Here is a 25,009-nt window from a genome sequence, read left to right as displayed (position 1 = left end):
GGGCGGCGGGGGGCTGCAAGGGCTCTCCAGCTGCCTCGCTAAAGTCCGTGGTCGCCGCCGTCGGAGGGGGCTGGGAAGTCGCCTGGGCGCGCACGTGCCGCCTCCGTCGGGGCGGTGAGCTGCTGGGGAGATGCGGCCCGCTGCCGGCGCTGCCTCGGGGGGCTCCGCCTCACATCAGCCCCCGGAGCTCTGACACCGCCCCCGCCCGCTGTCTCCTCCGCCTCCATCCCCGGGAGGGGCGCAGACCCACGCGCCCCCAGCCCGGAACCGTCGCTGCCGAGTGGGCCACCATTGGATCTGCCTAATCTGCTTTTTTTGTGTGTTTTCTGGTACATTTTTGGTCGGTGGCCGCGGTGCTGGGCCGGGGGTAGGAGGGGACACGGAAGCCACCCTAAACCAGCTACCCCCCACCCGCTTACCCCCTGCCCCGGCTCCGGGAGATGTGCCGGGCGGGGGGCCCGGGTTTGCGGAGCTGCCAGAGAGACAAGCAGGGCCGATCCCGGAGCAGTGCTGTACAGGTGAGTGTGTACGGGTCTAGGGTGAGGGGGACACCGTGCCTGGGCCAGGTGTGCGGGTTGGAGGATGGGAGCCAGGGCCTGCCCGGGCCTCGGAGGGGGAGGGGGATACTGGAGCCTTAGGTCGCCTCACCTCAGCCGGGAGGGGCGTCGGGGACAGATTGCCGCGCACCCCCGCTGGCGAGCGGGACCGGGAAGGGTGGTCCCTTGGAGTGCCCAGGGCGCGGGGGTGCGGATGGGCGTCCGCGGGGTGCCCTGCAGGGGGAGGGGACGACGAGTGTGCCCGCGCGTGGCTGCGTGTGCCCGCGCGCGCGCCAGCCTTTGTGGGGAAGCGGTGCGGCGGTGCCTGCGTGTCCCCGGTGCGTGTGCGCGCGGGTGCTTGGCGCCCTGTTTGTGTAGGTGTCTGGGTGTGAGCAGAAAGGGTGCGTGTGCGCGCCGCGCGGGCCCGGGCCCCGGAGGATCGGAGTCGGGGACTGGCTCTTTAGGAGGCTGGGTTGGGGGTTGTTTTTCTCTGGGAGGCAGTGGCGCGCAAGGCGGGGGTCTGTCTGGGTGTCTGACCCGGGGCTACTGCTGCTCGGAGGAGGAGTGCTGCCCGGCAGCGTCTCCTCAGTGGTATTGGTTTATGCATGGAGAGCTGTCGAATCGGACCCATCCGAATACGGCCGCCGAGCTCCCCTCCACTCCAGGTGTGCGCTGGCATATTGTCATCCTGCTATCTCAGGGTCCTGGGATTGGAGTGTGATCGTAAAAGAGGGAGATGCTTTGTGTACCCCCATAGGCATCACTCTAGCACTAACACCCTCTGGCCCCCATCTTAAGACAGCACCTCGCCCGCGCACAGCAACCCCTCCCCAGGTTGAACGCACATCCCTGCCCCTACTTTAGGTTAGTAAGCTTCCATATCCCCTAGCAGTGCCTGGTCCCTTTCCTCTTGCCTAGACACCCTTCCCTGGTGGAGGGCCATGCGTGGGTTCCTCTGTCTGTCTTCTGGCAGGCCCCCCTTGCCTCCTGGCTTCTGCAGGACGAACGGCCTGGCTTGTCTGCCCACATCCAAACATGTGGTGTGCCTGGGGAACAGGGGGGAGGGGTTCAAGATGGCTGCCAAGATGGCTGGTCGCTCTCCACCTCTCCCTCGCTCTCTCCTTCTCCCTCTCCCTCTTTTCTCTTTCTCTCTCCTTACCCTGCCATCTCTTCAGGGGATACCCCAGAGAGAGGACTGGGCTATGTGGCCACAGGTGTGGAGGTACCTGAGGGTGGATGTCTTGCTGGGTCTGTTGACCTCGATGCTGTTAGGGGAGAATTGGATGGTCTCTGTTTTGCAAACATGGGGCATGAGCCAGAACCCCCCACTTCCTCCTAACCTGAGATTCCAACTCCTTCACCCCAGCCAAGAGCCTGGGACCTTCCTGCCTTTCTCAGGCTTGGCACCGGAATTGATCTTTGGGGTATCAGGGTGCCCCAACTGAGTCTGCCTTTCTGCATCACCTTTTACCCTGTGGGACTAGATCAGGGGGGCCAGGTGACTTCTCCTTTCTCCTGACTCCCTTTCCACTAATGCTGAACTTATTACTTAAAAGTAGGATGAAAACAGGGAGAATAAGAGAAGGAATACAACCTTCATTATCATATCGAGAAAATTATCCATGATTTTCCTAACTAGCAATTTGCCTGCCACGCCGTTCAGAAGTGACTTGCCCATTAATTACAGAGATGAAAAATCATCTGGAAAGAGGAAAAGGAAACTAATTCGATCCCTTGCCAGAGACCTTCACATACTACGTGTGTGTTCCCCTTGTGGGTGCCAGCCCCCCTACTGTTGGACACCTTCTTCCTCCTCCCCCTCCACAGCCCATCACCAGGTCTCTGCCCACCCTAGTGTCACCCCTGCCCTCCAGTGCCCCTCCAGGTCCTCCTCTCCCTGTGGTGGCCCATCCCAACCCCACTTGGGGGTGGGGATCCCCTCATGTACTCCTTGTTCTCCTGCCCTTGAGTGTGGAGACTACTGGCAGGGATGGGGGAAGGGGAGAGGCTCAGCGCACCTGGGCTGTGTGTGAAGCCTGCAGGGAGGAGGTGCAAGGCGGGAGACTCTAGCCGCCTTCTATTCCTAGCCTGCCCTGGGGAGCTCCTGCCTCCTGGAGGGCTAAGAGGACCCTGTGGGCACCTGAGGGAGGGGGCCTGCTGGTACCTGGGCTCCGGAGACTTTGCAAGTAGCGGTCTGACCTCTTCGTAGCTTTTTTACCTGCTTGGGCTGCTTCTGGGCAGACTACATGCTTCTCGTGTCTCGTGTGCCTGGTTGTTGGGAGAGTGAGTGGGCTTCAGCCCTTGCATGGGCATCTTTGTGGGGGCAGTAATGTACACAGGAGACCTGTGTACGACTTGCCTCAGAGCGTGGTAGCCAGGAGAAGATGGGGAGGCCCCCAGTTAGACGTGTGGCCAAGGACACCAAAGGCTCTGGTTTCTCTCTGGGTTACTCTCTGGGAAGAGATTTCCAGACACCAGACACTCCTCCGCCAGGCCCCTCCATGGGAAGGCAAGGGCAAGGGCTCCTCAGCTGATGGTTCCCTAGGCCTGGCAGCTGACTGTCTAGAGGTAATGATGGGCCACTCTGATGGAAGAGGAATGCAGGGTCCTAAGAGAGGGGCGTGCTGGGCTGAGGGCATGGAGAGGGTCCCTGTCCATCCGCCTCCAGCCTTCTGTCAGGTGTGTCTGCACCTGTGTGTACCTGTTTTCATGCATGATTGGATGGTGACCCTGATTGAGCATGCATGTGGCCACGTGTGGCCGCCTGCCCTCTGTTCATAGGGTCTCTGTGCTGGTGTTTGTTTTCCTGAGGGGGTGGCTGTGTGTGCAAGTGACTACTGGCATGAGCAGCTGCCCACATCTCTTCTGCACCCGCATGTGCGCTCAGATGTGTAAGCGGGCTCCTTGGTGCAAGGCTGGGTGTGCTTCTTCACCTAACATGCCATACTTAGTGAGCGCCTCCCCTGCCAGAAGTCAGACAGGGACACCCTGGTGGCGGTGCCGTAGCCTCATGATGCTCACGGTCAGTCTAGTGACACAAAGACATCTGGGAAAGGGGCTCCCTCATCTCTGCGGAGTGGTGAGAGGACTTGTGTCTGCCCCTCCAGAAAGGCCAGGCTGTCTGCTGGGGAGGGGCAGTCCCCTTTTTGGTGCTGCATCATATCCATGAGGATACATGTCCACCCCAGGGCTCCTTCCACTTGGGACCATCCCCCAGACACCTCGGAGGAGGATTTTCCCTCACCCCCTTCAAATGTCACCTCCCTAATCACCTCTGTCCTGCCCCCACTATTTAATAGTATCGCTCCCTCTGCCCCTCCCACTCCTGTCTCCCCAGCACCTTTACCACTCACAGATTAGCTGGACCTGCTGGTGTGTTGTCTGTCTCTTGACCAGGACCCAGTCTTTCTGTCCTCTAGATTTGCTTTGGGACTCCCAGTGTTCAAGAAATCTTACTTGAATGAATGGGACTCCCAGAGAGGGCCCCTTTTCACCCTGCTCCCTTGGAGGAGTAAGGAACACCTATCACCTCTAAGGGCCTGAGCCAGGCCGGCTTATACCTGTCCCAGTGTGCACATCTGCAGATTCAGGTATGACTCTGTGGCCTGATGTATACTTGGGTGCATGAGGCTGTCTGCCTGGGCACCTGCCCCCTTCACCACCCCCAAATCCCCCCATGACTGGCTTTGTGTGTGGAGTCCTAGGGGCTGTCCTTGGTGCTCGTCTGGGCTCCTCCCCCTTCTTCAAATCTGTTCTGGCTTTGAGGAACTGGCTGAACAGAAGCCCCTTCCGCTCCCCCAACTCTAAAATTTGGGGACATTACACTTCTCATGCAGAGACTAAAAATAGCTGGTGCCCCTCCCCCAGGGGCTAAAAATAACCAGCATGTCACAAATAGCAGGTCCAGGAGACGGCAGGAGATGGCAGGTTGTCAGGCCCAGGTGGACTGGTGGTGCAGGTAGGTGATGAGCCGAGCAGCTGGCACCCCACTAAGGCAGGGCAATCTCCATGACAGCACTAATGACATTCAGGGCTAGTCCATTGTCTGCTTTGCTACTCTGTCCTGTGCATTGTGGGGTGATGAACAGCATCCCTGGCCTTTAGCATTTAGTTGTTTGGTTATTAAGTGCCGTCAAGTCGGTTCCAACCCATAGGGACCCTGTGGAGTTTCCGAAGAGCAGCTGGTGAGCTTGAACCACCGACCTTGCAGTTCAAACAGCTTTGCAGTCTGGCGCATTAACTTACAGCGCCACACCAGTAGCACCCCAAAAATGTGATGACCCAAAATGTCTCCAGTGCAGGTCTGTCCCCAGGATGGAGCCCTGCTGTGGAGGGAAGGAAGGCAAACTTATCCCAGAAATCACCAGATGGCAGATGTTGTAGGCTCTGCACCCTCAACCAGCTCTGTTGTGCATCCTTCTCCTTTCTTCATCTTCACAGTCCTTAAAAACTGTCCAACAATGATTCAGCTGTACAAAAGCTGGTAGACCTGGGCCCAAGTTTGCCAACTCCAGCTGGATAGTGCCTCCTTTGGAGAGCACTTATGACCTGGAGTACCTAATAAGCTCCGCATACTCTGCTCATCACCTCCCTGCCCTCAGTTCCACACACTCCCCACCAGACACGCTGCCTTCTTCTCCACTCCTCAAATATGTCAGCTGGTCCAACTTCAGGGCCTTTGCACAGGCTGGGTCCTCCGCTTGGAGTGACCATTGTTCCCTTCCTTGTGGACACCTTCCTGACTCTGCCTTCACCTTCTCAGGGCAGGGTGGCCATCTCTGACCACCCTATATAAAACTGCATACACATACACTGCCCACCTATGCCTACACAGTTACCTTGCCCGTGGATGGCTTCTGTGAGCCTCGTGTCCGCTCCGAGCTCCATGTGGGTAGGGTTTTTTGTTTGTTTTCTTTAAGGTTCATTCAAGCTGTATTCAGCATCTAGAACAGTGCTTGGCACATGAAACCATAAAAGGCAAACCCACTGCTGTCAGATCGATTCCAGTTCATGGCAGCCCTCTAACACAGAGTGGAAGTGTTCCATAAGATTTCCGAGACGCTAAATATTTTATGGGAGAAAGTGGTCTCATCTTTCTCCCTCAGAGCAGCTGGTGGATTTGAACTGCCGACGTTGAGTTAGCAGCCCAGTGCTTAACCCACCGTGCCATCAGGACTCCTTCCTGGCACATAACCAAACCTACTGCCATCAAGTGGATTCTGACTCATAGCCACCCTGTATAGGATTTCCAAGATTGTAAATCTTTATGGGAGCAGATAGTCTTATCTTTATCCCACAGAGCAGCTGGTAGATTTGTATTGCTGTCTTTGTGGTTAGCAGTCCACTGCTACACATGTTGTTGTTATGTGCTGTTGAGTCGGTTCTGACCCATAGCAACCCTGTATCAGGTTTCCAAGGAGCAACTGGTGAGCTTGAACCACTGACCTTGTAGTTCAAACCTACTTCACAGTCAAGCACGTTAACCCACAGTGCCATACTCTTAACCCCTAATAGCCACTCTTTGGAGTCCTGGTGTAGCACTGTAGGTTAATGCACCAGACTGCAAAGCTGTTTGAACTGCAAGGTTGGTGGTTCAAACTCACCAGCTGCTTCTTGGAAACCCTATATAGAGTCGCTATGGGTCAGAATCGACTTGACAGCACTTGACAACAACATAGCCACCAAGTAAGGTTCCCATCCCCATTTCCCCTGTAGAGAAACAGAGAAAGGAGCTCTGGTAGTGTAGTGGTTACGAATTGGGCTGCGAACCTTAAGGTCAGCAGTTTGAAACTACCAACCGCTCTGCAGGAGAAAGATGAGGCTTTCTGCTCCTGTAAAGATTTACAGTCTCGGAAACCCTGTACAAGGTCGGTATGGGTCGGGACCCTCTCGACGGCACTTAACAACAACAACAATGGGGGCCGAGTCCTGTAGCCTGTGGTGGCAGAGCAGGGATTGGAGTAATGGGTCCTGAGTGATAAGTCCATTGCCCGCTTCCCTCCAGCCTTACTGGGCACCAACCCCACCCTGCCCTTTCATCATCTGTGCCTGGAAGTGGCCAAAGGACCAATGACACCCCCCCAACACACACACACACAGAGCTTCTGCCACGGCCCTAGCTCTGTGACACCAGAATGCCAGGCTCTGGAATGGGCAGCTAACACCTTGGGGTGGTGATGAGAAGACTGGAGGAGGGAGGTACTTGGCCAACAAGCAAGTCGGAGAGCTTCCTGGAGGAGGGGGAATGGCCAGCCCTGGGTCAGATAGATGGTGGTAGCTCAGAGGGGACAAGGAATTCCTTTTGTGTCTCCCCCCACCCGCCCTCCCCCTGCATGCTGGGTGTAGAGAGAGGAGGAAGAGGTGCTACCTTGACATTTGGGCGGGGGGTCTTGTTTGCATTTGCTATGGGGCTGTGGAAGATTAAGGGCCTTTGTCCACTCAGAGGCACTTCAGAAAAAATGCTTGGTAATCTGTTCTCACAAAAATCAGCCATTGACAACCCTGAGGGGGCCCAGTTCTACTCTGACATACATGGGGCTGTGGTGACAATGAGTGGCTGCTGTGTGAGAGAGGGTCCCCAGGGCAGGAAGTTGTGCCAACCAAGAAGGGTGAGAAGTGGGAAGAGCCAGGGCAGGCCCTCTCTGTTGGAAGTCTTGAGCCCATAGAGATTGGAGCATGATTTCAAGTTGGAGTAGACTGATGCTTGGAGGAGAGGAGAGGAAGAGGGACAGACTGGGGGGAACTACAGGTTTCTGGCTTCTACAGTTGGAGGAGGGTGGGTATGGGGTGCACCCTCTACTAGCCCCCCATACATAGACACAGTCTATCAGTTCCGCAGTAGCCAGAGCACCTGAGTCAGGTCATGGCCTCCTATATTCAGCACCCTCCGTAGCTCCCACTTTACTCAGGGTAAAAGTTCAAGTCCTCCCCTTGACCCCCAGGCCCTGCATGCTCTACTCTGTAAGCCCTACAGTCCACTCCTGCCCCAGGACCTTTGCACTTGCTGTTCTCTCTCCCTGGGATACTCTTTCCCCAGGAATCTGGCAGGTTGGCCTCCTGGAGACCTGCCCCATCCCCTCTCCCCTTTCAGGAGTATTTTCCTCCATAGTCCTTGGGACCAGGCAGGTAACCATCTCCTGAATGGATGGCTTGTTCTTTGAGTCCCTTTCATCTTTATTCATTAAAGAAATCAAAGTGCCCTCTTCATACCCAGGGCTGGGCATGCCACAGAGAACCAGACAGACCTATGCTGGAACTGTCTCCAAGGAGTCCCCCAGCTGGTGGGAGACACAGATGTGAAACAGTTGATTTCAAGTCCAGTTAGGAAAGTAAACTCTGCTGAGCGTGGATGAGAGAGATACCAATGTAGGCATGGCACGAGCAGGAGGGCAGGGCCACACCCTGGGGGCAGCAGGAGAGAGCTTCCGCAGTGTGTGGGACTAGGGGGTAGGGGGTGGACAGTGTGAAGCAGAGAAGGCAAGAGGCCAGGTTGGGGGTGACTAATGAGAGCAATAGGGAGTCATAGAAGGTTGTAGGCAGCGAGGGATGTGATGGAGAGTTCATATTGGGGCGATCATTCTGGCTGCAGGCAGAGATGGACTGGGGCTGAGGAGGGTGGGCAGATAGATGAGGGAGACCAGAGAGAAAGCTGGTACAGCCATTACAGGGAAGGGATGCTTTGAACATGGCCCAACCCTCTGCAACCCAGTGCTACTTTCAGATACGTAGCAAGTTCCTACTTGTGGCAGGCACAGCTGAGTAGCAGTTAGTCCTGCTTAGGGACTGAGGACAGGGAAGATAAGGCAGACATAACCTGGCCCGTGCGGGGCTGACACCTAGTGGGGGACAAGTGGTAAGCTCAGTAAAATGCATTGAGAGTACGAACAGTGCCCACTACAGGGAAACAATGCCAGTGCAGGGTGTGACGGGGCCAGGGGTGTGGTATCCAGGAGATCACATGGAGGATGAATGTCCAGTGTCAGGTGCAGAGGCCCTGGGGGAAACCAGTGGAAAGAGGGAGGAACAAGCAAGAACCTGCATGGCCTGGTGGGCTGCTGGGAGGAGGAAGATGAGGAAAACTGGAGCCCTGGAGGGAAAGGCCCTAACTCAGGTGCTCACAGGTGCCTGCTGACCTCTTGGGGAGGACAGATTGGGCAGTGAGGGAGAAAGTTGGTCCAGGAGGACAATGGCAGAGGCCAGGACCAGGGAGGTGGAAGAAAGGGATTAATTCATTCTGCAAGTGAAACTGCAGAACCCACTGGTGATGCAGATGTGCGGGGGAGAGAAAAGGGCGCCCCCAGGGTGGCTGTATAATGTGAGACCTTCTGCCAGATGAGGAAGGTGGGGGAATTAGGGACCTTCCACAACTCCCTTCCTGGATGGCTGTGTGCTGAGCGCTCTGGGAGCTCGCCCTGACTGTGGTTGGTCTGTTCAAGGCCAAATCTAGAAACCTGCCACGGGCTGCTGCTTCCCCGCTCTGCCCTGCAAGTGTACACAGATGCCCAAGGGAGTTCTGGAGGTGGCTGCTGGTGACTCCAGGCCACAGATTTGGGAGGACAGGTATACTGGGGGCAGATGAGTTTCTTGGGGCTACTGCAACAAAGTTCCACAAAGTAGGAGATTTACGAGAACAAATTGGTTGTTGGGTCTGGGGGTTCAAGGAGGGCTCAGATCACCCTCCATGGCACTAGAAGCTCCTTCCTGGGCGACATTTCTTGACTTGCAGCTGCAACCTGACTTTGTCATCGCACAGCCTCACAAGGCTGTCGTCCCTCTGTGCCTTCCTGTTTCTTGGCTTTCTTAAGGACACCAGTCAGACAAAATGGAAATCCACCCTACTCCCATGTCTCCTCAGGTTAACTGGTAACATCTTCAGACACCCTATTTCCAAACAAGGTTCACAGTACCCAGGGTTAGGTTTTCAACATAAATTTTGAGGGGACATGATTCAGCTCACAACAGGGGAAGGAGACATGTCCAGGGGGCGCAGAGGCGGTGGGGCCGGCTGCCTTTGGGAAAGAGTGGGACTTGGGGGGGGGCCCAGAGCCCCCCTTTTCAGTACCCCTAGGCATTCAGACGCCCACCCACTCGAGCAGAGGGTTGCTATGGTAACCGCACTGGAGGGCAGGCTAGAGGCACCCTACTCCTCCGACAGCCTGTTCGCCTGTCACCACCCCCTTCCCATCCTAGGGCACCCGAGGACAGAGTCTGGGCTCCTGCCCCACTCTTCTGTTCCCACCCCGATGGAGACTGACGTGGCTGGTGGGCAGAACCCCCCCCCCCCCAGGGTGAAGCAGTTGGTTCTATATCCTGCACCGGAGATCACCGAGGCATGGTGCAGAGGGCCAGACTGCCTGGGTTCAAAGCCCCGGGTCCCGTGTCTTGTACTGCTGAGGATGATCATAGAGTGCCCCCCCTCCCCCAACTGGGTTACTATGAGGGTTAGCTGGGCTACCTGTGCTGTGTGAATGGGGAACTGTTGTTGATCCCGGGGGTGAGGTGGGTGGTGCTGGACATCTTGTCTATACCCCACTGTTTGTGATCTGTCTGCACCCCTGGAGTTGTGTGGCTTTGTCTCGATCCTTGCCTTCCACCCTACATCTGACCTTGCCTGTGCCTCAGTGGTACCGAGTGTGCAGGCTAAACTCACCTGGGCTGGGTGGGGTGGAGCCAGCCCCAGGTAGAAGGCCACAGGAGCCAGAGTGTCCAGCTTCCCCCAGTCCAACCCGAAGCAGGGCAGTTCCTGGGGCACCTGGGGCTTTGGAGCCCTCTACCCCCACAGGCCATGGTGCCCAGCCCCCTGGGCATTCACTGTGCTCATCCAGGAACTGTCCTGGGTGCCCAGGTGCCGAGGCCAAGGTCAGTAAAGCCCCACCCCAGCCTAGGAGCTGAGAAGGAGAATCAAGGAGTGGGTAGGTGTGTGGACAGGGACAGTGAGGGTGGAGACAGTGGGGATATTGTGGGGACCGTGAGTGAGGGATGGGGGCAATTCCCATTTGTACTCATAAGGATTCGTCTAACATTTCTGGCTTCGTGCATGTAAAAACAAGGTATGTAAATGGTCTCATTTTTCTCGGTTCATACACGGAACTGAAAAACCTACATGGTAACCTGTTTTATGGAAGAAAAGTACAAGTGGTTAGGGAGCAGACCCACCCCATACTGTATCCTGGGGCTGTGCACCCCAAGGCTGTGAGCGTGTGGGGACCTGGCACCCCTGGATCAGAGATGGAGATGCTGGGACGGCCAGCTGTTGGAGTGTTCTGGAGGTCTTGGCCCCCACAACTCACTCTCACCCTGAATATGGTGGTGAGGTTCAGGGGAGTCAGGAATCTGAACCCTGGAGTATTAGGGGGCGCTGCTGGCTGAGATGGGGAGGGGTTTGGTCCAATCAGGCTGAAGATGCCGTGGAGATGGAGGTGTAAATGGTGGGGTCAGGAGAGGGCTAGGCTGTGGAGTGAGTGCATTTGCAGTATCTGGTTGATATCTCCAAGAGGAGGTGGGGGAAGAGGCTGGAGTCTCTGCCTGGGAAGATAGGAATCCCCTCAGACAGACACTCACTGTGCTGTGGTGGCCCCACTTGTCTTGACCAGAACCTTTGGACTTGCTGCAGCTGAGGGTCTATGACCTGGGGGCCTGAAGGGGCTGGCTGAAGGTCACACAGCACATAAATGTCGGAGTCAGGAGCCACACACACCTGGCCGGCAGCCCCCAGATACTGGCACCGAGCCACTGACCTGTGTAACTCCCTGGGGGGTGGGGAGAAAGTCTTTGGGGGAGAGCCTGGGGTCAGGGCTGTGACCTGCAGTGGTCCAGGGCTTTTTGCTGCAGGAGGGGGCAGGGAAAGGGCCAGAGGCTGCATAGCAGGTACCATTTTTCCAGATGTGTGTGGGAGGGTGTATTGTCTGGTCAGCATCCCCCTCTTAGTTCTTTATTGTGGGCTGGCCCTAGATCGAGTCCCTGTCCTCCCGTAGCTTACAATCTGGTAGGGAAGGCCAGCATAATAAGATAACTTCATACGCAGGTCCCCCAGCAACGTGGCAGCAAGTAGGGGTGCTCAGGAAGTTTCCGCTGGGGTGACCTTGAGCAACAAGAAGCCTCTGCAGACTGCTTCGATTTTAGGGTTAGTGTCCAATCCTGGGAGTCTGGCAAAAGGAATAGCCTAGCTGGGGGTGGGGGAAGAGCAGGGGAGGAATTAGAATTTGTGGGGCCAGAGCTGGAGGGACCAGGGGGAGGCTCTGCTAGGCCTTGCATCATTAAATGACCCCTTAGCCCTGGGTGGAGGGCAGATTGGAGCGGGTGTTGAGTCAGGGGGCCCCAGGAGAAGGAAGAGGCGGAGACCACCACCCAACTAAAGATTATGGTGGTGGGAGGTGGTTCTGGGGCCAGAAGTGGGCAAGTGTGGGCTGCTGTAGAGGCAGAACCCATAAGACTTAACTGATGGAATCCAGGTGGCTTCCTAGGTCTGGGCTCTGAGAGTCATTTGACAAGTGCACATTGCTGTATTGCAAGCTCTGTTCTAGAAACTAAAGATGCAGCAGAGAACCCAATAGTCTCACTGTCTTTGCCTTGTGGTTACATCAGATATTGTTACATTTGATGTCTGTCAATGGATACACAAACAAAATAGCCATTTATTAAAAAAACAAAGTCTCCATCAAGTCGACCCCCCTCCCCCCCAACTCACGGAGACCACCCCATGTGTCTCCGAGTAGAATTCTCTCATAGGTTTTCAGGGGCTGATTTTTGAGGCAGTAGGTCTCCAGGCCTTTCTGTTGAGATACTCTATGGAACTAACCCTTTGATTAGCAATAAGTGCATGAACCACTTGCACCAACCACCTAAGGTCCCTGTGCCAGCCATGCAGTGGGACATTATTCCACTATAGAAAGGAATGAAGTACTGATTCATATTACAACATGGGTGAACCTCAAATACATGCTCAGGGAAATCAGTCACTCCATTTATATAAAACATCAGGAGTAGGCAAACCCCCAGAGAAGGACCTTGGGGTGATGGGGGGAATGCATCAGAATATGGAATTTCTTACCGAGATGCTGAAAATGTTGTGAAATTGACTGTGGTGATGAGCGTTTGTATCTTTGAATGTCCTCAAAGCCGTTGAATTTGTATACTTTCAGTGAGCAGATTGTATGGTATGTGCATTCTATCTCAATAAAGTTGTTGAAAACAGTTACATTTGAACAAAAGCCTAGAGGAAGTAACAAGTCCAAAGGTCCTGGGGCAGGGTCTGGTGTAGGCAAGGAACAGCAAAAGGCAGTTTGATGGAACAGAAGTGGGGCAGGGAACTAAGAGGGATGATCAGGCCTTGAAGACTGCTGCAAGCCCTTTGGAGGGGTTGCTGGGAAAACAGTAGCTTGAGCGCTGTTGGAGCCCTTGGGTAGTGTAACAGGTAACACAGGTGCCAGCGAACCAAAAGATTGGAGGTTCGAGCCCACCAGTTTCCTTGGAAGAATGGGCTGGTGATCTATTTCTAAAAGATGAGCCATTGAAAACACAGCTTTACCCAGACATGCCAAGGGTCACCATGAGCTGCAGTTGGCTGAGCTCTTTTGAGAGGTTCTGGGCTGGGAAGACATTTGAGATGTTTTAGCTCATTGAGGGTGCTTGACTGCATGGGGCAGGGATTGCTGTGGGGGATGGCAGAGTAGTGGACCCAATTAAACTTGGGTGGTGGGCCTCCTCAAAGAATGTGAGTTTCTAGCAAATTCTCTGCAACACTGCTGCCTCTGGGCGGGAACCACATTTGAAGGGTGTGTTCTGAAGGGTGTTTTTCTGACATAGCGACCCTATATAGGGTTTCCAAGGATCGGCTGGTAGATTTGAACCACCGACCTTACAATTCAAACTGACCTTGTTCTGTAAGCGCCACACCAGAGCTTGGAGGATGGTGCTTAAATAAAGCCAAAAGCCTAGGGCAGGGAGGCATTCTTGAGAGTAAGGGGGAGATCAAGTAGCCGGGAGAGGTGGAGAGGGACAGTGGCCAGGGAGGAAGAATCTGGGTGGGAGCAGAGCTCTTTGACTCCTGAACCAAAGTGTCAAAGGAGTGGCTGACTCCCCAGGTAGAAGTGGTGGGGGCGGTTTTTGCCAGCTTCTCTCCCAGCTTCCCGGCCCCAAGGGACAGCACCCCCCTCCCACCCGCCTGCCTGTCTCCAGCTTTACCCTGAGGGTCCCTCAGAGGGGAAAGAGGGGACTCAGGCGTCCCTGGTCCCCACCCATGGCGCCAGCCAGCCGGATTCTAATTAGCTACCGAGCAGGAGAGACAGGAAGCAGCAGGGGCTGGGGGCAGGCGCCTGGATTCCTGCCCAAGATCAGAGGCTGCAAGGACACCTGGGTCCCCACCCAGGCCCAGGTCCACTCTTCTCCTGACTGGCGAGGGTGCCAAGTGGGCAGGGATGGGGATTAGGGGTGGAGGAGAGGCATTGAGGGGCTTCTGGTGATGGGGGCAGGTGGGCCATCTACAGCTGTGATGTTCTGTTGAGCTACCCTGTCAGGGGAAAGTGGAAATCCAGGGTGCTAAGCAGTGAGTTGGACTCTGGGAGGCAGGGAGGTGAGTGTTAGAGGCCAGGGAAGGGTCTGCCTCCCACCAGAGCTGTAGCTTCTGTCAGATGCAGCTGGCCCGAGGGAGGTGTTTGGGCGCCACAACTGTGGGCAGCATCCATCATTCCCAGAAGGAGAGGGCAGCGTCCTGGGCCCATATGGGGGTGCTGCTAGCCACCTGGCTTTGGTGGCATGCTGCCTCACTCTCCTGTCCTTCTCCAGGCTGGTGGGCCAGGCGTTGGTGCCCGCTCAGTGATGCGGGGCAAGGCCCCTGGAGCAGGCCACTGAGTGCTCCGTACACGTCTCTGGCTACTGTCGCCATGGCCCGCCTGGCCGCCGTTCTCTGGAGCCTCTGCGTCACCGCCGTCCTGGTCACGTCGGCCACCCAAGGTAGGTGCTGCAGAGACTTGGGGAGTTGGGGGGGGGGGGTGTCCTGTCTCCTAAGCCTGCTCTGAAATGCCTTCGGAAGGAGTCTGCCTGCCCCCGCCCCAGGGTGTGGGAGCCAGCCGGAGAACAAGTTGGGAATCTCACTCCATGTTACCACCTCTGAGAATCCCCTACTGGATCACCCTGCACCCCAACAAATCACCCAGCCAGAGTGCCAGGGCTGTCCCAGAGGTGTGGCTGTGGCCCCCTGGGACTGGGACAGGCTGTCCTGGTGAGTTGACACGCTTCTGTCCCATGTGTGTATGTGTCTGTGTGTGTGTGTGTGTGTGTGTGTGTGTGTGTGTGTGTGTGTGTGTCTGTGATTACATCTCCCAGGCTCTCGCCGGGAAGAAGGCTTAATTAAAGCGTGCCCGCTGACGTTTATTTAAAAACAACTAATTACCCAGCTCGGCCCTGTGCCGGCCCCGGGATCCTGCACAGGCCACAATTAGCACCCCAAGCTGCCACCCACCCACCCTTATTATTCAATTATACTTCTGATGGCAACTGGCGGCTCGAGTGTGACGAGAAGCCGGGGATAGGACCTCCTGGCTGTGCCCCTCACTCTGACCAACCCACCCCGTCCTACTAAAGGGCATTGGGGATCCATCCAAACTGTGGTGGCCCTGCTCCCCAGCGCCCCCTCATGGGCCTGAAGGTGGAGGTAGCATTGCTCAGCAGAGTCCAGGGCATTGCCCTGCCCAACCAGTGACACCCCAGCACCTCAAGTTCTCTGCCAACCTGGGTCTTGCCCTGCCGCTCCAGCTGGGCCGGGAGAGGCTGCCTCCACCCCCAGACCTGTCTGAGCCAGCCCTCCACCCCCGGCCCTCCCTCCCAGCTCGGAAGGGACTAAAATTAGCTTCCGGAAGCAGATGGTGTTAAGAGAAGCATAGGCACAACTTTTGCCGGCTGGGACTCGACTCACCCCAAGAAACCCCATGTCCCGGCTGCCATGTCCAGGGCAGCCTAGTCGAGAAGGGCCACTTTGCTTAGTGTCCGCTCTTACCTGCTGCCCTCCTGACACCTCAGGCAGTCACACCTGCAGCTCTAAGGGATGGTCCCCAAGTTGGTGCCTTCAGGAGGCCACTGCTTCAGTAGAGTGTCCCTGTCTGCCCACACTGGCTGCCGGAGCTGCTTTGTTAATGGTGGCAACAGCCTGCACAGACCACCTTGCCTGGGACCCCCAAATTCCTGACCTTAGGAAAGGAGCCAGAGGCCTAGGAATTGTCAGTGACTTGAATGAGTGGAGATTTGAGGCCAGGTTGTTCACCTCACATGGCCCAGGGTAGGGACTGCCATGTGATGACACCTCCCAGGTGCTAGGCTTGCCCCCGGGCATGCTCCTTCATCTCCATGACAACGCGGGGGGGTGGGGCGCTCCCCAGATGCTAATGCTCAGCACCTGGTTCTAGAACATTTTCTAGTACGTGGACTTTTTGTGGTATAATCCTGGGTGCCCCTTTAATAGACTGGGAAACTGAGACCTAGGGAAGTTAAACAGTGGTTGACTGAACTTGAGTGTGCGTTATCCTCACCCCTCAGGTTTTGACTCAGCAGGTTGTGATGGGGCCCTGAATCTGCATCTTGAAGCAACCCCTAGACCCGTCCCCGGGTCTAAAGGATACACTTTCTGTCAGCTGGGCAGTGACAGAGTGGGTCTGAAATTTCTCGTTCTGGTGGGAATATGTGCTGCCTCCCTTTGTCCTCCCTTCAGGAGGTGCTGCTAGCTTCGGGGTCCCCAAGACCCTCAGGCTCTTTCAACCTCTGAAGGAATTCACTGAGAGCCAGTACACTTGAGGTGGATTTATGATGGGGGAAGGACCCAGATGAAAACCAGCCTCGGAAGGGGCAACAGAACAGGGTCCTGGAGTCAGTGATGTGGGGCAGGACTGTTGTGGGGCTCTGGCACATGGACACATGGTAGCCACCCACATGCCTGATCTCAGCCCCTGAGAGGTCGAACTGAACTGTGTGCCCCAAGACAGCCACCCTAAATCACACTGCTGCGAACAGACTCCTGTTAGACAGGGTGACTCAGGAGCTTGGGGATCTCCTTCTGGGGCCGAGGCCAAACACGTCTTTGTTGTTGTTGTTAAGTGCTGTCTAGTTGATCCCGACTCCTAGTGACCCAAGGAGCAGCTGGTGGATTTGAATTACCAAACTGGTGGTTTGCAGACCAGTGCTGATCTGTAGCGCCACACTCGAAGTCTGCGTCAGGTGAAATTCTCACACTGCACCACAGGCAGGCAACTAGAAGCCCATTTTGTTGCTCCAGAAACAGGCTCCGAACAGACACCTGAGCTGCAGCTGAGGTTTCTTCCCTGTCATCCCTACAGGCCTGAGCCGGGCCGGGCTCCCATTCGGGTTGATGCGGCGGGAACTGGCATGTGAGGGTTACCCCATTGAGCTGCGGTGCCCGGGCAGTGACGTCATCATGGTGGAGAATGCCAACTACGGACGCACTGACGACAAGATCTGCGATGCTGACCCCTTCCAGATGGAGAATGTGCAGTGCTACCTGCCCGATGCCTTCAAGATCATGTCGCAGAGGTGAGCTGCCACCCCCACTCACCCACTCATGGCCTTTCTGAGCAGGTACCAAGTACACAGAGGACAGAAGCATGCTCTGAGGCTAGTGGGGGCTCGTCACCCGAGACATGATGGGTCAGTTTGCCTGAGGTGCTGACACCTACACTCACACCAAACACAGAGAATGTGAGTGCAGGGCTGTGTGTGTTGAATGTGTGTCAGTATGAGAGTCTGAGTGTGTGTGTGTGACAGAGTTGTCTGAGTTCATGTGGGGGCACAATTCCAGGGCAGAAGCCTTGTGCACACCCACACTGCCCACCCACAGGGCCCATTGCCCAGAATCTGACCACTGCTTCCACGCCCACTTCCCCGTGGGTACAGCAGTTTTCCTTGCCCCTCAGCCCTGCTATTTTCTGTTCCCCCTGTCCCGATGCACTTGTGAGCACCTGAGTCTCTCTCCTGGTCCCATCTCATGCAGAGTAGAGCCCGAGTTCTCCCTATGGCACACAACACCCTGCATCTCTTCCCCGTCACCTTCCTCATCGCCTCTGCCCTCACTCTTGGCTCTGGCCACCCCTTCCTGGTCCTGCACACATCAGGGTCTCCGCACTCAGGCCCTTCACAATGGCTAGTCCTGCTTCTTCTTCCTCAGGGGCTCCTGGACTGCCTCCTACCTCTCGGCCCCTTTCCTGATTTACTCTCTCATTAGCCCTTAATTCTGTCAGTCTGTCCATCTGATACAGGGTGTGTGTGGATTCTCTCTGCCCTCAGTGGAGTTTTGTCCATCCTTACTGGGGCCACAGTGCCCAGAGCACAGCCAGGCGGACAATTGGCACTCACAGTATTTACACCAAATGCCTGAAAGAGCTAGGTTCCCCTCATGGCTGGGACCCAGGCTGCCTGCTGGTGGAGGAGTCCAGAATGTGTCATGGGGTCACCATGACTTATGGGCAGGTGATAGGCATGGTCAGGTAACTCGGACAAGTGGGCTAGGTACAACCAACTTTGGGTGCCTCCCTTGGCCACCTCCCATACTCTGTGAAGCACCCATCCCCCACAAGTCTTCCTTCATCTCCACCTGCTGTCTCCTGGTACCCCTAGTCCAGCCTCCTGGCCTCTGCTCATTCGCCCTGCCCCTCACACTGCATCTGAACAGTCAGGTGACTGTGGCTTAGCCAGGGGCACAAGCCACAGATCTCATCCAGCCGTGGAAAGGTACCCCAAAGTCAGCAGAGTGATCAGAATGAGGCCAGACGCCAGCACCTCGCCCTCACTACCTTCACATCTCCCAGGTCACTCCATCACAGGCTGCTCTTCCAGCTGTGCAGCGCTGGGACAGGGCGTCTCTGCTGAGGCTGGCGTTCGGTGGTTTTGTTTATTGACGTGACGTTCACGTAATAACATAAATCCACCATTTGATAGGGAATGATTCTTTGGGATTAGGACATTCACCACATTGTGCCGCCACCCTAATGAGAAACCCTAGACCCACGAAGCTGTCATTACCTATTCCTCTCCGCCAACTCAACCACCTTTAATCTGCTTTCTGCCTCTGTGGATTCTGGACTTTTCACAGCAACGGGATTTACATTGTGTGGCGTTATGTGTCGGGCTCTTTGGCTGGATGTAATATTTTCAGGGTTTACTCTGGTAGCATAGTGGTTACGAATGGGGCTGCAAACCTTAAGGTCAGCAGTTCGAAACTACCAGCCGCTCCACGGGAGAAAGATAAGGCTTTCTGCTCCCATAAAGATTTACATCCTCGGAAACCCTGTACAGGGTGGCTATGGATCTAAACTGACTCGACGGCACTTAACAACAACAACAACCCATGTTGTGGCAGGTGTCAGAACGCCGTTCTTTCTTATGGCCAAATAGTATTCTGCTGTCTGGATAGATCACATGGTGTTTATCCATCATCTGCTGATGACACTGGGGTCCTTGTGTGGCACCGTAGGATAAGCACTGAACTGTTTACTAACTGCAAGGCTGGCAGTTCAAATCCACCAGCCACTCCTGGGAAGCCCTGTATGTAGGGTGAATGAGTTGGAACTGACTCGATGGCACATCATAACAACATTGACATTAGGACTATCCCCACCTTTTGATTATTGTAACGGTGCCATGAACACTGGGAAATAATATCTGTTTGATTTGCTACTTTCACGTTTGACCTGGGGGTGGAATTGCTGGGTTATCTGGAGTCCTGGTGTGGTGCTGCGGGATAATGCACTGGACTGCAAGGTTGCTTTGAACTGCAAGATTGGTAGTTCAAACCTACCAGTCGCTCCTTGGAAACCCTAGACAGGGTCGCTGTGAGTCGGAACCTACTCGACAGTACTTGGGAACTACAACATGGAAACTCTTTAACTTTTTGAGACAGATGTTCTAGTTTTAAGAAAGGGAGGTGGCAAGGGTAGGTATAGGTGTGTCTGAACCACAAGGTCGGAGGTTCAAACTCACCAGCTGCTCCTTGGAAACCCTATACTGGGTCACTATGAGTCAGAACCGACTTGACACCACCACCAAGCCCCTTCCCACAACACACGCATAACATCCATCTTTATCTGCCTCTCCCTGCATTTCTGCCTCAGTGTTGAACATTGGGAAGAAACACAGCCCACTCAGCCTGGACTTGTCTTGAAGCCTCACACACGGCCAGGTGGCAGTCCTTTCTGGACTAGGCCTCCCCACTCTGAGAATGAAGACCCTGGCTGTGAGAAAGCAGATGCCTTTGTTGATGTTGGCTTTTGTCGAATAGATCTTTCTTTCCATATTAACTAGACTCTTGAGAAGTTGGCAGGGACTCAGGAGTTCCCTTTGGGGAATCAAGAATGGGTTTTCCACAGAGTGAGGGCTCAATCCCTCTCCTTTCCACTCTGGTTGTCCGAGCATCTTGTGGCCAAGCCTGGCCCATGAAAAAGCATTGCTCCAAGAGTGCTTCATGGGCCAGACTTGGCCATAAGATGCTCTGAAGTAGAAATTGCACATTTTGTCCATTCTAAAGAAAGATACTACCTCACGTGTACTAATTCAGTCAACAATGAAAGGGCTTAAAAGCCAAGTTACAGAAAAATATCAAGGTAACACTCGTGAGGTGAAGGGCAGCTAGTTTGTAGTGCACATCCTCTGGTACCCTGTGTTTGATGCTGTGATAGGCCTGGAAAGAGAAGAGCCCTCCCTAGTAAGAAAGGAAAAACAGGCAGGAAATGGGAACCGCAGCCACGCAAAGTCTCTGCTGTGGTTCACCAGCCCCACCACCCCTTCCCAATTTGGCGATGTACATTCCTCTCCTGAGACTAGTCCCTGGCTGGCACAATTGATTAAGGACTTGACTACTAACCAAAAGGTTGGTGGTTCAAGTCCACCCAGAGGTGCCGTCGAAGAAAGGCCTGGTGATCTACTGCTGAAAGATCACAGCTCTGGAAGACCCAACGGATCACAGTTCTGCTCTAAAACACATGGAGTCACAACTGAGTTTATGGCAACTGGTTTGGCTAGTCCTACCCTGACCCTACAGGCTGGGAAAGCAAGGCGCTAGCTATCTCCCCAGTTCTAAGTTCTGTTTCTAATGCTCTGTCTCTCCTCCGTAGGTGTAACAACCGCACCCAGTGTGTAGTGGTCGCCGGCTCTGACGCCTTTCCTGACCCCTGTCCAGGGACCTACAAGTATCTGGAGGTGCAGTACGACTGTGTTCCTTACAGTGAGTCATCTTGTACTTTGTGTGCTGTGGGCCCTCTCCCCAAGCAAGTGAGCGAGGAGACACCTTGGTCTGGCACGTGCACCGGGCACTTAGGGGACAGCCAGGCCTGCTCCCTCCCCCACACTCGCTCGGTGCCCCCTCTTCACAGACACTGCCGTCCCCTTCACTGGCACCTTTTCAAAGTCTTGTTCACATGCCCCTCGGTCAGTCACACTCGGTATTCTGCTTTGTACGCTACATCTCCCTTGAACTTGAACTGTTCCTGCCTCCCTCCTCTTCTCACGCCCTTTCCTTCCTGGCCCAACTCACACACCTACTCTCTCTTCTTTCTCACTCACCTCCTTCTCCCCAGCCCTCACACCCCAACTCTGACCCGCCACTCTTTCCTACTGAAAAACACTCCTAGGCCCTGAAGTTGACCTTTACCCAGTTCTACCAATACAGGCCACCCTCTGAGGTCTGTTTGCAGATCCTGTGTGAAGGGCTGGGGGCATCTTCAGCACATTCATGACTCCTGGTTGGTTTTCTCCGTGACCATGATAGCACTTCCTGTCTGCAAAGGAAGTGCTGCCATGTTGGACTGTGAGTGGTCCCCAGGAAGCCTGAGAAAGGTGATCTGGGGAGCCAGGAGCCTGGCTGTCTTATACCTGGCCAAGGGGAGTAGACAAAGACAAGGTCTTTCCTCCTCAGCACTCTGCCCTGAACATCACCCTTCCTTCCAGCCTTCTCTCTTCCCTCCTTCGCTCCCATCACCCCTTCCTCTCCCAGCTTCACGTAGCCAACCTTGGAGGTAGGGCCTTGGGGTGGAGGGGAGAGGGAGAGGAGGCATGACAAGTAGGGTGTCTGAGTATGGGTGACAGGGGGAGCAGGAAGCCCTGTAACTCTCCCTCCTCTCCCTCCCGCCCCAGCCTTCCCCCCAACCTTTGATTTCTCCTTGCAGGTGACTCGCTGGGGAAAACAGGATCACATATGTTCTTGTGTGACTTTCTTCTTTTATTCCTTGCCCTTTCCTTTCAGCAACTGAGGCCTCCAGCCACCAGCCGAGGGGGACGCCCATCTGCTCCTTGAAGCCTCCCCACAGCACTGGGGACACTTGCCTACCCTGTGGCTGGGGACAGCAGGGACGGGGGCGGGAGACAGCAAGCATGTTAGTACAGCAGGGAAGCCAGGCAGGCCTAGGTTCAAGGCTTGGCTCTTGAGACTTCTGGTGCTGAAATCTTGAGCCGTTGAATTAATTTCTCTGGGTTGCCCGTGACATCACATATGTCAAGCACTTGCCTCGGGACTGGAGACCAAGACCTTAAGTGATGAGTACTGGATGTAGACTCCAGCATGTCCCTCCCAGCTCCCAGCTCCCAGCTCCCAGCCCTGAGCCTGCCTGGTTCACGATGTGCTAGTAATGTTCTAGTGTTTGGTCCAACTGACTGAACTTGTTTCCTCGTTCGTAGTGGGGAGTCAAGTCTTCCCTAGGAGACTGTGAGGAGTAGAGATACGAGGGGTTTTCAAACAGCACACAGAAAAATCCCGTTATCTTGTCATTTTCCACGCACTTCTTGAGACCCTCCTATATGGGTAAAGCACCTCGTGGGCGACCCCAGCAATAGGTGTGAAGGAAACAACGCTACTTTTTTCTAGCCAAGTGTCCTCAGCCATTTTCACCTTCCTGCACCTCAGTTTTCCCATCTAAACAAGGCAGTGGCGGCAGTTTTCGGCACTTAATCAGATGTTCTGTATACTTGGTAGTTGTTGCTTTTGTTGTGACTGATCACTATGATTCTTAACAACTACTATTGCTATTAATAATCAAAAGGAAAATAGCAGATGAGTAGCCTAGTTTCTGTTGAGGCAGGCATGATAAAGGACAGGAAAAATCCTTGGTACAAAGAGAGTCCTATCTCCAGTAGACTCCAAGCCGGTAAAGAGGCAGGACAAAGCCTGGCGGCCTGGAGAACGAGGGAGCAGAGAGACCTCCTGGAGTCTAGCCCCTGAGTATGGCGCCCCAGTGTCTAGGATGGCCCAGGCCAGAGGGTAGGATCTCCCAAGGAAGAGCCAGCTCCTAGTCTGACAGCAAAGAGCTGGCCTGAGCCCTCAGTGAAACAGGAGGGATACATGTGAACACACATGGTGGATGTGTGTGGGTCAGGGCTGCAGGTGGGCTGGGAAAAGGGGCAATGCAAGGGAGATACCTGCTAACTTGTTCCTCGAATGTTTGCTGAGCACCTCCTGTGTGCCAGGCCTGGATGAGGTGCTGGGGCCAATGCTGCCCTTGCAAACTCCCTGCTGAGCCTGAGGTTTCCAGAGAGATGGCCAGGGTTCCTAGAGGGCCCTGGGCAGGACCACCCAGAGAGAGGAGGGATCAGGGAACCAGAGCCTTGTGGGAGTGGCTGGCAGCCATGTCACCCTGGGCTTCAGAGACTGGTTCCCCTACCCTGAGGGTGACCCCAGTGCTGGTGAGGCTATCATGGGGAAGTGTAAGTAGGTGTGTGGGACCCCCCTGGATATGCCCGACTAACACTGGATTTGCCTTGCAGCTGAGCACAGCCTAACATGCCCCTTCCTCCCCCAGGTGCGGGCAGGCGCAGAGCTCCCAGCTCCTGGGCTCAAGGGGGCTGGTGGAGAAACTCAGCTGCGGGCTGCCCGTGAGCAGGGGTGTCTGTGCCCGCTCACTGCGGGCTGTCTGGCCCCGTCTGTGTCCTCCCCTGCCTCTCACCTCTTGGCCTCCGTCTCCCTGCCCTGGCTCGCTCTGAGGCCAGGGTGCACTGCCTGTCTGCCTCCCTGTCACTGTGTCTGACTCTGCCACCTCCCATGTTTGCACTCTCTGGGTGGTCAGGGCCTGGGAAACTCAGCTGGACTTGGACATGGCCAGCCCAGAGGATGAGTTCAGTCTGCCCTCTGGGCACTGAATTCCCTCAGCCCCCGGCCCCTGGCCCCTGTTCTAGCAGAAGGGCCTGGGCAGGTGGGAGGGGATCAGAGTGGCTCCTCCACCTCACTCCCTCCCTGTTGCCCCCCTAACCAGAGCCAACCTCCCAGCTGGGGCTCCCCTGCCCCTCTGCTCACCTGTCTGCACAGAGGGTCCACCTGTTCTGCCCTCCCCCCACCTCTGTGTCTCTCTGTCCTCTTGTATGTCTTCCCTTCTCTGTGACGTCTCCCCAACACTCCCTTGCCCCCACCCCAAGGAAGGGACTTGGGGGTGGGGGCTGAACTGATGCTACTATGGGGTTGGGGAAGCAGGAGTGAGGAAGGAAAAGAAAAGGGGGCGTGTTGCCAGAAAAGAAACAAGCAATTTAATCTTTTTTTTTTTTCTCTTTTTTTCTTGCACATTTTTTTTCACTTTGTTTTCTCTCTCTCTTCCGATGCTTAAAGTAGAAGTGGAGCAGAAAGGTAAAAGCACTGTTAACCAATGCTAACCCCTAACTCACACTTTGTTCTACCTATGCCCCTACTTAATGTGACCCCGCCCCTCCCCTCCCACCCAGCCAGTTGGTGACCCCACCCCGGGTGTCCTCCCGGTGGGGCCAGCCCTGGTGCGGCCACGGGGCGTCTCTACCCTGCAGACACCCGCGGAAGCTCCTCTCTGAGCGCGGGCAGGACTTTCTCTCTCTTTCTCTCTGCCTCTCTGTCTCTCCCTGGTCCTCAGCCCTTGCTGGGGACCTGGCTTTCTCTCATACTTCTTTTGCCTCCTTCAGGAGAAGTGTGTAAGCATCCAGGGTGGGTGTGGGGAGGGACCCCATCCCAGCTCCTGGCTGGGGCTCTGAGGGAGCCGACTCTCTCCTCTTCCTCCTCCCCGCTTTTGTGTTTCGGTTTGAGGGAGGCAGGGTGGCGGGGACACCTTTGTTTTCCTTTTGGGGAGCAGATTTCTCCTTGGGCTCCTAGTGGCTTCTTAAGTTCCTTCTGGTTTGGCGTTTCCAAGGCCCAGAGCTGTTATGGAGCACGGAGCACCAGCCCACCCCGACCCCTGTTCCCGCCAGCTGGGGTCCAATCCTGGGAGGGGTCTCAAGCTCCTCTTCCCAGCCTGGGGAGGGCAGTGTGCCAAAAGGGGAGGCCGAGGGCTGGGGGTGGCCTCGAGGTGGGGCTCTTGTCTCTTTCACACTTGCGAAGCTGCAGTCAGGGTTTCTTTCGGGCTGTTGTGGTTACAGGAAGGGAGAGGCCCCTGGGGGGTGCCAGAGGCAGGTCTGGGGACTTCCACAAAGACCGCAATATCTTGCCTTTTGAAGAGGGGTGGGGGAAATGTTGGGGAAAGTCATTTCCTCCTTAG

At 55.4% G+C, this 25,009-nt stretch overlaps 1 protein-coding gene across 3 annotated transcripts in view; it reads left to right on the top strand.

Moving 5' to 3' along the window:
- The first annotated feature begins 316 nt into the window (after positions 1-316).
- Positions 317-25,009, top strand: part of LPHN1 (latrophilin 1) — a 39,369-nt gene continuing 14,676 nt past the window's right edge. The window contains exons 1-5 of one of the 3 annotated variants that reach the window (XM_006874287.1): positions 317-518; positions 14,319-14,486; positions 16,859-17,072; positions 20,645-20,754; positions 24,121-24,135. In XM_006874287.1, the coding sequence (XP_006874349.1) occupies positions 14,417-14,486; positions 16,859-17,072; positions 20,645-20,754; positions 24,121-24,135 (409 nt within the window). In that variant the 5' untranslated portion in view covers positions 317-518; positions 14,319-14,416. Of the gene's footprint in view, positions 519-14,318; positions 14,487-16,858; positions 17,073-20,644; positions 20,755-24,120; positions 24,136-25,009 lie in introns of those variants that run through there. The other 2 variants (XM_006874288.1, XM_006874286.1) reach the window with 2 other exon arrangements.

The sequence above is a fragment of the Chrysochloris asiatica genome, unplaced genomic scaffold, assembly GCF_000296735.1.
Source record: "Chrysochloris asiatica unplaced genomic scaffold, ChrAsi1.0 scaffold00268, whole genome shotgun sequence".
In the NCBI taxonomy this organism is placed as follows: Eukaryota; Metazoa; Chordata; class Mammalia; order Afrosoricida; family Chrysochloridae; genus Chrysochloris; species Chrysochloris asiatica.
The sequence above is the reverse complement of the archived record's forward strand: the minus strand, read 5'-3'. Positions and strand labels throughout refer to the sequence as shown.